This window comes from Pristis pectinata, chromosome 8 (assembly GCF_009764475.1).
Source record: "Pristis pectinata isolate sPriPec2 chromosome 8, sPriPec2.1.pri, whole genome shotgun sequence".
NCBI lineage: Eukaryota > Metazoa > Chordata > Chondrichthyes > Rhinopristiformes > Pristidae > Pristis > Pristis pectinata.
The window spans coordinates 92,417,221-92,435,151 of NC_067412.1; the positions used below are offsets into that span (position 1 = coordinate 92,417,221).

General features: G+C 42.5%; 1 protein-coding gene across 1 annotated transcript in view; it reads left to right on the forward strand.

Annotated features, from left to right (window-relative positions):
- The first annotated feature begins 6,237 nt into the window (after positions 1-6,237).
- LOC127573823 (melatonin receptor type 1B-like) overlaps positions 6,238-17,931 on the forward strand; it is a 110,900-nt gene continuing 99,206 nt past the window's right edge. The window contains exon 1 of the mRNA XM_052022332.1: positions 6,238-6,418. Coding sequence (XP_051878292.1) covers positions 6,238-6,418 — 181 coding nt within the window. The remainder of the gene's footprint in view (positions 6,419-17,931) is intronic.

Consider the following 17,931-nt stretch of genomic DNA (forward strand, 5'->3'; position numbering starts at 1 on the left):
AATGTCAGCACAACATTGTGGGCTGAAAGGCCTGTACAGTGCTGCAGTGTTCTATGTAATACCTGTGCTCTGTCCATAACCATGATCTGCATCTCCCTGTTACCAGCGACTTCAACTTCCCCTCCCACACTGTCACTGATGTCAGTCCTCAGCCCCCTCCACTACCAGGAGAATTCCAAGCACAAACTGGAGGAATAGCACATCATTTTCCATCTTGGAACTTTGCAGCCTAAGGGCATGAACATTGAATTCTCCCACTTTAGGTAATCCCCACCTCTCTTCCCTACAACCCCCACCATGCTTCTTTCCTAGCCTCTTTTTATCTACCCTTTCTTCCCCTATCTTTCTTACCTTTCACCCATCCCCTGGTGGATCTGCTCTTCCCTCCACCTGCCTATCACTATCTCTTACCTGCATCTACCTATCACCACTTTGTGCCCACCCTGCCTCCCCTCTTTTGTCCACCTATCACTGCTCTGCTTCCCCCCCCCCCCCCCCCCCCATATATTGGGCTTCCCTTTTTCCTGTCTTCAGTCCTGAAGAAAGGTCCTGACCCAAAACATTGACCGCCTGCTTTTCTCCACAGATGCTGCCTGGCCTGCTGAGTTCCTCCAGCATTGTGTTTGTCATCTAGACTCCAGCATCTGCAGTCCTTTACTTCTTTTGTAGTGAACTTGATTTTTTTTACACTAATCCAATAGTTTCTCAGATCATTATTGATTATTCCAGATCATTACTCGTTATTTCAGATTTATTTATTTATTTCATTAGTTGATTTTTTAAAAATTCCCAGCTATTGTGGTGGTGTTCAAACTCATTGTCTCAGAAATTCGAGAGCAGAGATTTAAGAGGCGATTTGAGAGAGGTGTCATAATCTAGGAGCTGTGACAAATTAGTCAACAAGAAACTATATCCAGGGTTATTAATCAGGACATAAACCTCAAAGGCAGAAGAACCATCCACTTACATACTGAGCTCTAATGAGTGGGAATGCACTGAACAAAGATAAACCAAGCACAGGCAAATGGGACTAACTCAAGTAGGCAGCATGATTGGCATGGATGAGTTTCTGTGCTGTATAACTTTGACAGATTGCTGTGCATCTACCAGATTTTTGGTAGAGGCCATGGTTTGTCTCACACCACTTCTTCCCCACAGACCTGTCACTTTTCTCCCCCTTCAACTATTTACCAGTGCTCTTCTGAATATTACTAGTGAGCCTGCTTCTACCTCCCTTAGAATCGAGCCTGTGGAACCACATTGCAAACAGCCACCCATTCCTTGGGATCCCATGGATTGTCTTACATGGGACCTTGTTAAAAGCCACACACTGCCCCCTAGCCCCAAATCTCTGCAGAACATTCTTTCCAGATACAACACACAATTGGAAGTCCTTGCACATGCATTAGTTCCAGAGGTGTGAACACATGTGCTCTGCATGAAATCAACCTGCTGGTGCTGTCTGTTATCACTGAAGCTCAGCTTGGCACCCACACAACTTGTCAGTCAGCAGAAGCTTAAACCTCTGCAATAGATTAGATTAGTTCATTGCTATGTACACCAGGGTGCAATGAAATTCCTTGCTGGCATAAAGCTCAGTGAACAGTGTACATTGGCAATAATACATAATAGAAACACAACAAGTGCAAAGCAGCAGAATAGTGCAAAGATTGTAGTGCAATCTGAAGCAGTGCAAAGAAAATACTGAAGTGACAACAGCAGAATAACTGAGGCTGAGTTGAGTCCAAGAATGTAGCAGCACTGCTGGGAAGGTGGTGTGAAAGAGGTGATTGGTTCAGGAGTCTGATAGATTCAGGGAAGAAATTGTTCTTAAGTCTGGATCTCCAGGTTTTCAAGCTCCTGTATCTGCAGGAAGCCTCTGATCTGAAACGTGCATCTCATTGCAGATGTCCTCTGATCTCTATAATTTAAGCATCTTGTTTTTTTTGCTTCCCAATATATGCAGGCTTATTTTCTTTTTATTTACTGTTAGGTGCTGATGGCCCTGTCCATACATACTGTTCATAAAACAGAATGTACTTGGCTTCGTGCAATAAAACTGTTAAATGTGATTCAAAGTCATTATCATATGCACAAATACATGTGTGCACAGGTGCAGTGAAAAACTTACTTGCAGCAGCATCACAGGCACATAGCATCAGATAAGCAGCATTCACAAGTAAACAAGTTAAACATTAATTATACACTTTTTACAGAAGAGCACAATTAGAACAAAATAGTCTATTTTAGTACAAAGTGGTCAGTGTTGCTAAATTGGAGTGACTAGGGTTTTGCTGGTTGGTTCAAGAAGTGAATTTCATATCAATACTGAGATAGGAGACACAGTAATTATACACAATATAATGCAGAATAGTTTTAAACCCATAGCTTGACAAAACCTATTAAACATATGTCTGAATTTTAATACATGATTCAGGATGTTAGTTAACAGTGCAGTCAGCAAAGGCTATGCATTATAACTGTTACTGCATGATCACAGCAGCTTAGACACTGAATTTGTTTTCTGGATTATCAATTTAACCCTTTTGAGGTGTGTGTTTGGAGACTACTGCCTTCTACTTAATGTCTCTGGAGACTTATTGATCCATTCAGCCTGTTTGATTATAAAGCCTTGCAGCTCACAGTGCAGAGTCTCAGCTCACCCAAGTCTGTAACCTTTTGGAAGAGAAAACATGGCAACATTCCAGGCTAATTAAGGAAAACCACAACCAAGGAAATTCCCTGTTGCTTTCCAATCCCTTGCTCAAAGAAATCTAATCCAAAATGCTGTTCTGTCACTGATTAGTACTGTGCACAAGCAATTCACTTGTCGAAGGTTGCCTCTCCTCTTTTCTCTTAGCTGGTGAGTCTAGCAGTGGAGGGGAAGTCCCAGGACACGGAATCAGACATTTAGGACTGAGGTTGGGGGAGGCTCGTGACTCAGGTTGTGTGTCCATCCCAGAGGCTTGAGTCCTTGGGCCTGGAACTGGTAAACTGTTGGGATCCAGGGAAGGGGAGAAGATGAAGGTATGGACAAAGGTCAGTGCTGTACGGTTGAACAGAGAAACCAGTTCCAGGAACTGTGCACCCTGCAACTGTTCCATTGCTAATGTTCTTAAGTTCTGTCCAGATGCAGGGTCTCGACCTGAAACATCGACTGCCTGTTTCCCCTCCATGGATGCTGCCTGACCTGCTGAGTTCCTCCAGCACTTTGTTACTCAAGTTCTCACAGATGTCCCACTCAGAACTTGCAGCCAGCCACCCCATGAGTCAGCAGCTTGTTCTGGGGGTCTGTACTCCCAAGAAAAGGAACCAACTCCTGATAGCTAACCTGGTTCTGCCTTTCTATCTTGTGATCTCATAGTCATGGAGTTATACAGCCCAGAAACAGGGCCTTTGGCCCAACTCGTCCATGCTGACCAAGATATCTATCTGAGCTCGACCCCATTTACCTGTGTTTGGTCCATGTCCCTCAAAACCTCTTCTATCCATGTAACTGCCCAAATGCCTTAGAGTACCCACCTCTAAAGCTTCCTCTGGCAGTTCATTCCATATACCCACCATTCTCTGTATGGAAAATGTTTCCCCTTGGGTCCCTTTTAACTCTTTCCCCTTTCACCTTAAACCTGTGTCCTCTAGTTTTAGACTCCCCTACCCTGGGGAAAAAACTGACCATTCACCTCATCTACACCCCCCCCCCATGATTTTATAAACCTCTATAAGGTCATCCCTCAGCTGCCTTCGCCCCAGGAACAAAGTCCCACTCCTTATAACATAAGCCTTCCAATCCCAGTAAGATCCTTGTGCATCTTTTCTTCACCCTTTCCATCTTAAGGGCATCCTTCCTTATAGCTGGGTGACAGAAACTGTGCATAATACTCCAAGCATGGTCTCATAGAACACTACAGCACAGTACAGGCCCTTTGGCCCACAATGTTCTGACATTTTATCCTGCTCTAAGATCTATTTAATCCTTCCCTCCCACATAGCCCTCCATTTCTCTATCATTCATGTGCCTAAGAGTCTCTAAATATCCCTAATGCATCTGGCCCAGGCAGGCAGTGTGTTCCATGCATCTATCACTTACCTCTGACATCCCCCTTATATTCCTCCAATCACAAAATTGTCTCCTTGTGTTAGCCATTGTCACCCTGGGAAAGTCTTTGACTGTCCACTTGATCTATGCCTCATCTTGTACACATATATCAAGTCTCCTCTCATCTTCCTCCTCTCCAAAGAGAAAAGCCCTAGCTCACTCAACCTTTCCTCATCAGACATGTTCTCTAATCCAGGCAGCATCCTGGTAAATCTCCTCTGCACCCTCTCTAAAGCTTTCACATCCTTCCTGTAATGAGGTGACCAGAACGGAACACAATACTCCAAGTGTGGTCTAACCAGAGTTCCATAGAGCTGCGACATTACCTTGCGGCTCTTGAACTCAATACCCCGACTAATGAAGGCCAACACACCATACTCCGCCTTAACCCTATCAATCTGCGTGGCAACCTTGAGAGATCGAGGGACATACCCCCAAGATCCCTCTGTTCCTCCACACTGTTAAGAGTCCTGCCATTAACCTTGTATTCTGCCTTCAAATTCAATCTCCTGCACACTTATCTGGGTTAAACTCCATCTGCCACTTCTCAGCCCAGCTCTGCATTCTGTCAATGTCCTGTTGTAATCTACAGCAACCTTCTACACTATCCACAACACCACCAACATTTATCATCAGCAAACTTACTAACCCACGCTTCCACATCCTCATCCAAGTCATTTATAAAGATCACAAAGAGCAAGGTTCCCTGCAGAACACCACTGGTCACTGACCTCCAGGCAGAATATGCTCCATCTACCGCCACCTTTTATCTCGCCCATCTCCACACACCAACCCACTTTGATAAAACACTAAATGAAAAATAATATAGAAGCACAGATGCTGGAAATCTGAAGCAGCAAATTCTGGGAACACTGAACAAGTTGGGCAGCACTTGTGGGAAGAGGCAAAGTTAATGTTTCAGCTGGAAGACCTTGCATCCCATACAAGCAATCTGAAACTTTCTTAAAGAGGTGGTTGGTGCTTAAAACACAGTTCCCACAGAATTTTGAATGGACCTCTCATTTGCTTAAAATAGGAACTCTTGATATCCCCATCTACCTCATCGTGGCCCTTGCACCTTATTTGTCTACCTGCTCTGCACTTTCTCTGTAACTGCAACACTAGATTCTGAATTCTGTTTTCATTTTTTACTACCTTGATGTGTCACCTTCTGTCTGGATGGCACGCAGTCAAAAGCTTTTCACTGTATCTCTATATGTGACAATAAATCAATATTCTAATATTATGTGACTTAGGTTTGTAGAGTTTGCAATATTTTGTAGACGCACCAGACCTCAGCTACTGGAATCTGGAGCAACAATCGATCTGCTGGAGGAAATCGGCGGGTCCAGCAGCATCTGTAGGACGAACGAAAGGAAAGTCCTGATGCAGGGTTTGCACCCGAAACGTCGACAGTTCCTTTCCCGCCACAGATACTGCCCGACCACCGAGTTTCTCCAGCAGATTGTTTGTTGCAATGATTTGTAGTTTAGGGACGTATCATCCTCCCATTGACAGTCAGTTTGGGGTGCAGACGGGGAGAAACGTTTACCCTCGCTGCGGGATACTCTGGATTTGGGCAGAGGGAGAGGAGAAGCGGATCGGGGCTGGTCTGGGAGTCAGACCGGTTGCAGGGCGACGGGTTTGTGTTTGAATTCTCACTGGATGGCGCTGTCTCCACGCGATTTTCACTCCAACCACAGTTCGAGGAGACAGAGAATGGTCCGGAAACAGAGGGAGAAGGGGTGGCATCGTTACAACAGGTCACCAAAACTAGTGATGCAGTCTTCTTCGAGCAACTCTCCCGATAAAAGTGCAGGAGGCTGTCCACATTGGAGAAGGTGGCGTGAGCGGACGGGAGCCAGATCTTCGGATGGTCCACCCAGCACATGACAGAGGACATCTATGTAGATGGTGCACAGGGTGACAAGAACTAGCGCAAACGCAAGGCAGCACATAAAATAAGTCTGCAGCGAGGACTTTGGCACAACGCGATGATGCTCGAAGCGGGTGAACTTTGATGGACCGAGCGAGCGCGATGGGGTGATCTGGGGGAGACTGTCAGGCAGCTTGACCCAAGGCGCGCCCAAGGGGCCGGCTTTGTCCACTGAAGGTCGGAGGTCGAATGCAAAGCAGCGGAGATGTCGGAAGATGGGAACTGCTCGGAGTCAGTCTCCTGGGCGTCCGAGCGGACTCCAACGGCCGAGGTTGGAGTCACCACGGCGCTGGCCGCGGTCCTGATCTTCACCATCGTGGTGGACATCCTGGGGAATGTGCTGGTCATCATCTCGGTCTTCAGGAACAGGAAACTGAGGAACCCTGGTAAGGCAGAGCCTTGCTTGTGAAAGTTGGGAGGTCTTATCAAACATTGGGCGCCAGGTGATCGCTGGCGATGTGAATGCCTTCACATGAGTGCGGGACTCGCGGACGGTGAAGTAAGGCGTGGAGTTTGGAAATACTTGGGTGACAGTCGAATTGGCACAAAAGGGGTTGAGTGTCAGGTGAAATCGGTTACAAGAAATGGGCATTAAAAAAAACAATCCTTTTGTTTCTCTAATCCTTACAAACTCCTTAAGTAAATAAGGAAAGTCGTGGCGTGTGTATTTGGCAAAACCCAGTGAAGGGTTTAAGTGCGGATCAGTTATGTTGTAGTTCGATGTTGTGTTGTAGTTTACAGCCAGAAGGATATCGACACGTTGATGAGAGAGAGCGATTATTTTGTTGTTTGACGATTCATTTAGAGAGAACAATCCCGTAAGCGAAGAAAAAACACTTTCCGCGGTGTTGTGAATTATCTACAGGAAGCGCAAAATAATTTAGTAAAAGTAAATTAGGAATTTAGAAATGCAATCGACTTTACCACAGATCAACTGAAAAGACAGAATGCAAACAGCGGAGCATAACAGATTGCGTTATTCCCGATTAGTTTGTATAATCTTATAACAAATTACAACGCACATTTTCACTAATACTCCAGGCCAGATTGTTTTGTCCAATAAATACAAACTCAGGGTTTATCATAAACCAATAGTGTATATTCATATATCTGTATCGTAATAAACTAACAGTTGACACTAACGTAAAATAACAAGAAACAATCTTAAAGTACAATGAAAGGAAAAGTGACCGGCTTGTTGGAAATAGTTTCCAAAAAGTGTTAGATGCCAAAGTGGTTGAAATAATTTCCTTTTGTTCGAGCTGCCATACCTTTTTTTTGGTAATTATCTGACAGTGAATTATTTTTAAAGTAACAATATATTGTGCAGACGTCTTTGGATTTTTAATCAGATTCAAACATCAAAAATGTGAAGGATTAACATTTAAATCTCTAAAGCAAGGCTTTAGTGAACAACAAAATAAGGAATGCAATTGTATAATCCATCTGTTAAGAAAAGGTATTTGACTTGTGTACAGTTGATAGGAACAGCAGGTATCTGGTTTGATACAGTTACTTATGTATCTGTTAAAGATGGCGCAGGACTGAACAATAAAACTTTACAAGATTTACACTTAATGGTAGACTAAGCTCCAAAAATAAGTTTGAGGGTATTGTTGAGCTGCCAATGTAAAGTACTTTCAATGGTATAGTGTTACAAATGTGGCAGTTCAATTTCGGAGTTAAAACCTGATGTGACTGTCTGCCACATGGCAGACAATGTGTGTAACCCTCAAGAGAAGGCAAATCTCACCAGCCACAGGATAACTCCAGCCTGTGAGAAGCCCCAGAAGGTCCCAGAGGAAATCTAATAATGTTGAATGGAATCTTTCCTTATAGTGAGCAGCTATGTGACACCTGGTGCGAGTGTATCTGTGCAGAGCTATGTGACTGGCAGTATAAAGAAGTCAGCAGCAACATTCCTGCAATACTTTGCATGCTGTACATTCTGGGCTGTGACCACTAGTAGTTGTTGCCGGTAGGCTTTACAGTATGATGTGGCAATATTTCCTGGAATGGCAAAATTAGCTTCTGACACTTCACCCACAGTATCCCTGATCTTTGAGTTTTGAATTGGTGTCAATATTTCCTGCACAATCGATTTGTTGACATTGCAAGGGCACAGCAGCAGGTCAGAACCAACCCAGAATTTCTTGGAGTAGGGCGTCTCGTGGGTCAGGACGTGATTTGGAATTCATACATAGCCTTCAGCTCTAGTTAGTTTTGCGGAAGAGATTGGTAGTAATTCAGCATGGGCACTGGGGCAGCTGGCAACCTAAGTGAATGGCGGGAAAAGTAATCCATACCCTGTAACTCAGAGTCTGTGCTTCAGCATCACAAGTAGGAAGGGATTGCCAAGAAATTAACCGCACTTCAACTTTGTAAACTGGGAAGATAAGGTGACTGACTTAATGCTTTGTCTTTGTAATTGACTTCAATAGACTGCTGTTTACTCTCTGTTTAGCTAACCAAATATAGTGGCAGAGTAATGTACAGTTACATGGCTTCAGCTCTGCAACAGCAGTAGGTAAAACAACCTGGACGAGTGTTTATGGGTGATTCTTGTGTTAAATGCGCGGGCATCATATCCAATGTGCACAGTTGGTAGGAAGTTGTCATCCTGAGACAGGATCACTGCCAGATTTGGGGATGGGGAGATTTCAGGAGTTGGTTTTCATACCAAGCAAAAGATTACTGATATCCAAGTGTAAATTGGCTATGGGCGTAACACAATTAAGTTTGAAATTCTGCGACCTTTAGCATTATTTTATTCAATTTTGCACATATTACGTTAATGCCTGGATAAGAACAGTACGGATTCTTCAGCTCAATGTTTATATTCCTTGTTTTGATAATGAAATGATTCAGCATGAAGGAGAGTCTTCTAACTTTTCTAAACAACAGCAGAAAGTTCCTGACCGTCCCAGTACTAATCGCAGGTTTCTAAATAAACAAGTACAATTCCTTGGTCTGCAATAGAAAAAAAATGTTCCAATTTGTTTGCATACTACCCTCCTTCAGCATTTTAGTCCCAGGGAATTTTACTTCGTGGAGCTTCATACAAACTGTGTCAAAACTTCGATTATCAAGAGCATTTTGTATTTCCAAAATAGTTGACAGGGCTCTAGTTCTGATATTACAGTTTAAAAAAAATAATTGAGTACATTTAAAGTTTATTAAAGCTACTGACAATCTCTGAACATCTGTAAGAGTCTGTAATTAGGATGTCATATAAAGCATTGTCAAGTGTATGGGTTGAATGTCCAAGTTGTATTAAATATATAAATCTATAGATCCCAGGGTTATTATTCCCACACTGTCATTTGATCTATGAAAATCTTAATTTACATGAAAGTTTAATAAATATGAATATCAAATCACTACCATTCAGAGGATTATCTGAACATACCTTGCTAACAAACACTTGTTATTTTATCAGAAGTTTATGATTTGACTTACAAGATTCCAGTTTGTCGTTTCAAATGGGGAAAAAAAGGAATAATATTTTAGACGTACACACGAAGTTTCCTGATGTACATATGAACTGCAGTTTCAATGGATTAATGAAACAAAAACACTATACTGCATGATTATAAAATTTTTTTCCAAAGTGATATGTTTTTTTCCTGTATTGATGTCTCTTCCAACCAGTGTTTCTGTAATATCCATAAAGAAATCTTAAATGCTGATTTTTACCTGGACAGCATGTTCATTTCACTCATCAGAACTGTGGGTGATTTTGAAGAATGCAAAAAAAACAATTAGTATTTTCTTATTGCTTGAAATATTGGTGAAGAACAAGTGGAACAGACAGATGTATAATCTTGGTTTCCCAGTATAGGACTGAACTTTCTGAAACTATTCCAGAATAAACGTGAAACACACAAGGGATTGAGATTTCCTTTTTTAAAGTTAAGAAGAAACTTCATGGTGTCAAGCCCAAAATTAGTAGATTTACCCCAAATAATGTATTTTATGCCTCTGCAATCTACAGCCCATGATTGATTTGATTGTAACGGAAAGGAGGAGACTTGATGTTTTCTGTAAGGCAGAAGGAGCAAGGGTTTGTATTTTGAGAAAGTGCTTTGTCGTACTTGAAACCTATTTCACACAGAACAAGAGAAATATTTTCTTCTGCATAGTGTTAAGTAATTGACTCTTACCTACCCTCTGAACTGGCCTTACAAGGCATTCAATTGTATCTTTGCCCTCCGCAGACTGATGAATTGGTTCCCCTCCACGTCGAACGACACTTGGATAAAGTGTTAAAAGTAGCAATGGCATTGAACGTATTCTGGGTGAGGGAACTTAAATGTCTATCACCATGAATGGCCCACCAGTGATGAAGTGGCTCAGTCCTGAAGCACATTGCTGCCAGATTGGGCCTCTGAAACCATAAGATACAGGAGCAGAATTAGGCCATTTGGCCCATTGAGTCTGCTCTGCCATTCAATCATGGCTGATTTTGTTATTTCAACCTAATTCTCCTGCCTTCTCCCCATAACCCCCTTAACAATCACAAACCTATCACCCAATGACTTGGCCTCCACCACCCTCTGCGGCAACAAATTTCACAGATTCACCACCCTCTGGTAGATAGTGAGCGAACCATCACAAAGATTGTGCTATAAATAGATGTCTCTACCTGTTGCAGAATCGTCTACTTATGACAGCTCTGGTAGAACTGATCAACTCATAGTCCCGACACATAGTGCCCTGGTCAAACTGGTCAATTGGTATCAAGGGGAAATTGAAAGGAAAATGTTCCAATGGCTAGAGTCATACATTACACAAAGGAAGTTGATTAAGGTTAATAAAGGTCATCCCATCCCTAAGACATTGTTCCTTTAGACAGTACAAGGCAATGGCCATCTCTAACAAGAGATGGTCTAACCACCTCCCCTTGATGCTCAATAGCATTAACATCACCTGGTCTCAAACCATCAATATCCCGGAGAATACTATTGACCAGAAACTCAACTGGACTACAAGAGCAGCTCAGAGACCATGCATCCCGCAGCGAGTGGCTCCCTTCCTGACACCCCAAGGGCTTTCCATCACCCGCAAGTCAGGAATGTGATGGAATACTATCTGCATGCTTGGATGAATGCAGCTCCAATAACATTCAAGAAGCTTGACACAATCCAGGACAAAGTGACCCACTTGATTGGAATCCCTAAACATTCAGTCGCTCCACCACTGGTAAACTGTGGTTGCAGTGTGTACCATCTGTAAGGTGTACTGCTGTAACTAACAAAACTACTCTGACAGATCCTCCCAATGCTATGGCCTCTACCAATGAGACAGAACAGGACAATAGGCCCAAAGGAACACCGCCAGCTGCATGTTCCCCTCCAAGCCTCGCATCACACTGACTGTATCTTCTTTGTTAAGGGGGATAAATGCTGGACCACGGAGGAACTCATGGGAGGAAGCTGCACTGGTGGCATGTCCAAATTGTGTGAAGCCCTCCAAACCCATGAGAAGCTGTAAGCTGATAGTTTACTAAATGCCCATCTCCTAATTACAGTGATTAAAAGGATTATTAATTATATTTAATAACTTTTATATGCACAGCATCTGAGATTGGACGGTAAACTCTGATGTTGGGAAGATGAGAAAAGAATGTGTGCTGTGATTAAAGTGAACTATAAACACAGTTATAGGTTATATCTTTGGTCATCCTGAGAGGCATAATCAGGATTTACTGTTTTAATATTTAATACAATGTGATTAATGTAGATTTGACTCACATTCCCAACTCCGTGGAACTTTGTGTTGCAAGACAATAGCCTCTTATATAATGTACATTGTAAACTTGTTTTTAAAAGTAAAATACAAGCAATCTCTTTTAAGCTTGTATTATGGAGAAGTACAGATTGTTGCATGAGTCTTCAACACCTGTTGGTGCGAGGGAATAAATACATCGGTGGAATAAATTGGAGATATGAAATATATTAAATTCAGGGTCTTATTCCAGCTTAAAGCTAAGTAATTGAAGTGTTTGGATAAAAAAACTATCTGAGGATGAAGTTGTGTTGATTTAGAACCACTCTTTATGGCTCCATCTGAAATTATGAGCTTGCAATTAATCCAAGGTATTTGAATCTTTTCAGGAGGGAAGGTCCCCTGTAAGATTTTAGCCTGATAGTGCATTCAGGGGGATGTACAGGCATAAACAATTTCTACTGGGTAGTCACTTCAAGAGTAAGGGGACAATTTGAAAATGAGAGCTGTGAAATTTGGAAGACATGTAAATGTAACCGAGATACAGACAAGTCTTAGTCTAATTAAATGAAGGAAAATATTTTTGGTATTGGTTTATTATTGTCACTTGTACTGAGGTACAGTGAAAAACTTGCATACTGTTTGTACATATTAATTCATTACACAGTACATTGAGGTAGTACAGAGTGCATTGAGGTGGTACAGGGTAAAAACAATAACAGAATACAGAGTCAAGTGTCACAGCTACAGGGAAGTGCAGTGCAGGTGGACAATAAGGTGCAAGGTCAAACAAGGTAGATTGTGAGGTCAAGGGTCCATCTCATCGTATAAGGGAACCGTTCAATAGTCTTATCATGGTGGGATAGAAGCTGTCCTTGAGCCTGTTGGTATGCGCCCTGGGGCTCCTGTATCTTCTGCCTGATGGGAGAGGAGAGAGAATGACCTGGGTGGGTGGGGTCTTTGATTATGCTGGCTGCTTCACCAAGGCAGCGAGAGGTATAGACAGAGTACATGGAGGGGAGGCTGGTTTCCATGACGCGCTGGGCTGTGTCCACAACTCTCTGTAGTTTCTTGCGGTCCTAGGCAGAGGAGTTGCCATACCAAGCTGTGATGCATTCAGTTGCATTTAAGGTTTGACTGGGCTAATCTTGCTTTTGTGATTTGACTTCAATAGAAAAGGCCCCGACATCTAATCAAAGCAGAAGTGAGGAGTTTTTAAGCTTGTAAAGTGGGGTTAGTCATGTCAATAGTTTGTAAACGTGCACTTTGATTTAAACGCAGAAAATCCTCAGCAGGCCAGGCAGCATCTGTGGTGAGAGAAAGAGAGTTAATTCTTCAGGTCAAGGATATTTCATGAGAACTTTCCACATCTTCTTCCTCTCTGTTCAACATTCTTTCTGCTTAATCTCCCAGTCATGCTGCTTATTGACATCTGTAGAACTGGATGTACAGCAGTGAATACTTCCAGTTGAGACTCAGTCTTGTGCTGCTGGCAATGAACAGGTTGTTTCTTCCTCAGTCTAGTTCAGTTTAAAACAATGGGCACAAACTTGTATGTAATGGTATTAGCAACTTCCTGACTTGTCCTCTTTCGCTCCTTTGAATTTGTTGTGCCCTGCGCTAGGAGCTTGACCTGGTTTCCCTGTTAAAACTGAAGTATGCTGGAAGGGATGTTGAGCTGTCTGTAGTCTCTTGGTCAGGAAACATTACAGGGAGTTTTTGAGATCGATTGAACAGATGTAAGAACCAAAGTCAAAAGTCTAGTCATGTGGAATGGCATCCTAACTAACTTCATTATCCAGGCAACAATATATTCATTCAAATTTCACAGATGTGTGAGGTGAAACGTTCATGTCTACAGGGCCTGAATTGCTCTGTGTTAGGAATGCTTACTGCGAGATCTCATACTGGTCTCTGTTACATGTCATGTTCAGCAATAGTTGATAAACTGAGAGTTAAAAACTGTGATTAAAGGTTATTGGCAGAAGTGGGACCTGAACTTCATGAAGTCACCACCACTGCGACCATGCTTAGTTTGTCCCAGTACTTGCCAACCACACCTGATATTGTGAAGTCATTAGAAGGACATCATGTTGCAGGGGTTCAACAGGAGCAAGTCGTATTCTGGCACTTTCATCTCTGGCATCCAATTTCCCCTGGTATCTGGCCCTTTTGGTGCTCACTTGCCTGTCCTGGTGAGTTGTCCAAGCCTCCAATAACTGAATCAATTAGGCCACGATCACTCCAGGTATCCCTTTGCGTCTGGAGCTCCAAGCTCCTTGCCCGCCCAGAATCACACATTGCGCGGAAACACAGGATTAACATGGAGGTGTTGTCAAGGCTCCTGTCCCTCCACGTAAACCCAGCCATCATTTGCCTTGTAGGGTGGAGTCACAGGCTCCACTTACTTGGGTTATGTCCTGACAGAATCATTTGTGGGACCATCATATATTTGAGGCTGCAGGCAATGAACCTTCAGATGGTTATGGAAAAAATATTAATATTTCTATTCTCCCAGAAGTTAGCTCTCTGCCAATCAAGGAAACAGTCTCCTGAACTTCAGAGGTTTAATTTTGAAATGGAACCATTCACTCCTTCCAATACTGGCACACAGTGATTGCAATATATTCCATCCATAAATGCACTGCACCAACTCAGCAAGGTTAAATGAGCAGTATCTTCTACACCCTCAATCTTCTGGAAGGTCTAGAGCCAGCAGAGCATGGGAATACAACCAGTCAGGAACTCCCTCCAAGTTGCACACCATCCTGACTTGAACACATTCCTATTTATTCATCTTCACTGGATCAGGTTTATTATCTATTATATAACGTGAAATTTGTTGTTTTGCAGCAGCAGTACAGTGCAAGACATAAAATTACTATAAATTACAAAATAATTAGTGCAAGAAAAAAAGCAGTTATGAGGTAAGATTCGTAGACCATTCAGAAATCTGATGGTGGAGAGGAAGAAGCTGTTCCTGAATTGTTGAATGTGAGTCTTCAGGCTCCTCTACCTCCTCCCCCATGGTAGTTATGAGAAGAGGGCATGTCACAGATGGTGAGGGTCCCTAATGATGGATGCCGCCTTCTTCAGGCCCTGCCTCTTAAGGATGTTCTCAATGGTGGGGAAGGTTGTGCCCGTGATGGAGCTGGCTGAGTCTACAACTCTCTGCAGCCTCTTGCGATTCTGTGTATTGGAGTCTCCATACCAGGCGGTGATGCAACCAGTCAGAATGCTCTCCCCCGTACATTTGTAGAAATGTGCAAGTCTTTGGTGATACACCAAATCTCCTCAAACTCCTAATGAAGGAGAGCTGCTGGTGTGCAGTCTTCATGATTGTACTGGAGCAATTCTATTGGAGTACCTTCCTCACAGTACTCCAAGGTGGCTTGCCACTGCTATCCTCAAGGGTAGCTAGGACTGGTTAATAAATGCTGGAGTCACAGATTGGTGCAGCTAGTGGAGCTTTATCTCACAGCTCCAGTTATCCGGGTTCAATCCTGACCTCTGGTGCTGTCTGTGTGGATTTTGCTCATTCTTCCTTGACTGTGTGGGTTTCCTCCAGGTGCTCTAGTAAGTTAATTGGTGTAAGTGGACACTTGATGGTTGATGGGCTAAAGGTGTTATATCTCTGTGTGATTCACCATCAATGATTATATCTCACAAATGAAAAGGCACAGAATTTGAAACTGACCAATGAATATAGCTGGTTTGCAAAAGCTTTGGGAAATTCCTTGAAATAAATATGCATATGTTAACTCTTCTGCTAGGGTGAGGTCAAAGTTAATTGTATGTGATAATTTCACCAAGTATTTAAGAAATTAGCATTTTATCTTCTCCCAAGCAGTTGTAATTTTCAGTCTTCATGCAGTGATCATATACCTCTTCCATAACCACTGCTTGATACCTGATATTTTGCATTTGCGTTTCTACCTTAAGTTCACCCCTTTTTAAAAAAAATTAAGAGCATTTAATCCAATGAGTAGAAAACATGGGACCTTAATACAATTGAAGTACCTTATTGTGTTGAGTGATTTTGTTCAGGCATCCTGATGGCAGTCTTAAGGAGGTGATACAAGAGACTGCAGATACTGGAATTGGGAGCAAAACACAAGATGCTGGAGGAATGGGCAACACAGTAGTGTAGCGGTTAGTGTGACGCTATTGCAGTGCCAGCGATCGGGGTTCAATTCCCATTGCTGTCTGTGAGTGTACATCTTCCCACGTCTGTGTGGGTTTCCTCCGGGTGCTCCGGTTTCCTCCCACATTCCAAAGATGTACAGATAGGTTAACATGGGTTTAAAATGGGTGGCGTGGACTTTTTGGGCTGGAAGGGCCTGTTACCCTGCTGTAAATGAAGTTTACAATAAAAAACTCAGTGGGTCAGGCAGCATCTGTGGAGGGAAATGGACAGTCAAAGTTTCGGATTGAGACCCTTCAGTCCAGATGAAGGGCCTTGACCCAAAACATCCACCATTTCCCTCCACAGATGCTGCCTGACTCGCTGTGTTCCTCCAGCATCTTGTGTTGCTTAATGAGATTATAGGTCATTTTCATATTGTAAATCAGGGGCACTCATCCCTGGGCTTCTTTTAGTTTTATAAGCCAACAAAAGGTTTGCATTCTCTCTCTCCCCGAGCTGTATTGCGTCTGTGAGGGCCACAGCCGGCACAGGATTGGCAGAAAGCACCACCCCCCCCCCCCCCACTCACCTCACTCCCACCCACTCATCTTTCCTCCTCAGACCACTTGCCTGAAGGCCACTGCTAGAGGACTGGGAGCTTACCTTCTGTTAATGAAATGAAATCCAAGTATCCAGTTTCTGTGGAGCCTCAGACCTCATCATTCAGACTTGCTTTCTATGCTCATGTTCGGCTGTCTAATGGACACAATGAATTTCTACCTCAGGGGATTGCATTCAGATCTCATGTCAGGAGAGACACTGACTCATATAGGATATAATTAACCATGGAACTCAACATTTGAACATATCTGTAAAGTAAGCTTAAAGGGTTATGTTATAGCATTGCAGTGACACGCCACTCACATGAGTCTGGCTGAAATTAAAATATGTTTTTGTGATGCCTTGTATTCTGCCCCATGTGCAGGATAAGTACCAAAAATGTTGACATTATCACTGCTAAAATCTATTAATTCTATTCAGGATGGTAGGAAAGAGTTAAGCTAATTCCCTTTTGCACTCTGTTCTGACTGCAGTCAGTTTGATTCACATGCTTTACCTAGTTGGTACTACAACTTGCATTTATATAGCACCTTTAACATGGTTAAAAAAATCCCAGGGTGTTTCAGGGAAGTGTCAGCATAGAAAATTGGAAAATAAATGAATGATTATTAAAGCTTTTTGCCCCATGAAAGGTGCTGTCTGAAATCAAATTTTTTCTTCAACTTAAAATTTGATGGCAGAATAAGAGAAGAAAGGCACTGTATTGGCGAGGGCCATCTTTGAGTGAAAGTTACAAGCTGTGCTCTCCCTATAAAGCATTAGTTGCACGGAGGACAGTAATCATTGAAAGAAGAACCCAGATGTTCATTGTTCGGAGACTCTCGTCTAACTCTCCAGGATGAAAGATGCCAAGCTGTCAGAGCTGAGCTGAGACAGTTGCTCCAGAGAATCCAGAAAGATAGCAATGGTGAGGGCTATTTTCTGATACCCTACTTCCTCACACTGTTGCAGGCTCAGCCCCAGTAATACAATCTCCGCCACTTCCACTGCCTTGCTCTGATAGCAACATGCCCATCAAAAAGTACTGCTTGCAACATCTTTTTAGCAGCGTTTAACAGTTGTCATCTTTTCTTTATCTAATATGATGTTTACTGATGTCAATATTCTAAAACCAGGAAATTTTAAATGTAAAAAAAATTCTATGTTCATTTACCTTTGTCTCGAGTTATTGTAAAATTTTATTTTACATGTCACTTTACATTACAACTTATGCATCTCCGGTTAATATGAATGCCTTTTTCCTTTTCCAACTAAGTCACTGAGCATCTTTTCTTCATCCTACTGGGTTAAAACTAAGGTCAATTATACCATCTATTGTTATTCATTCCCTTAAAACTTCAAACCTTTAGGCTCTACTAACCCTTTACCTGAATATTATTGTCTAATTTACTTAACTTCCTTACATTTAGTCTTGAAGTTTCTCTG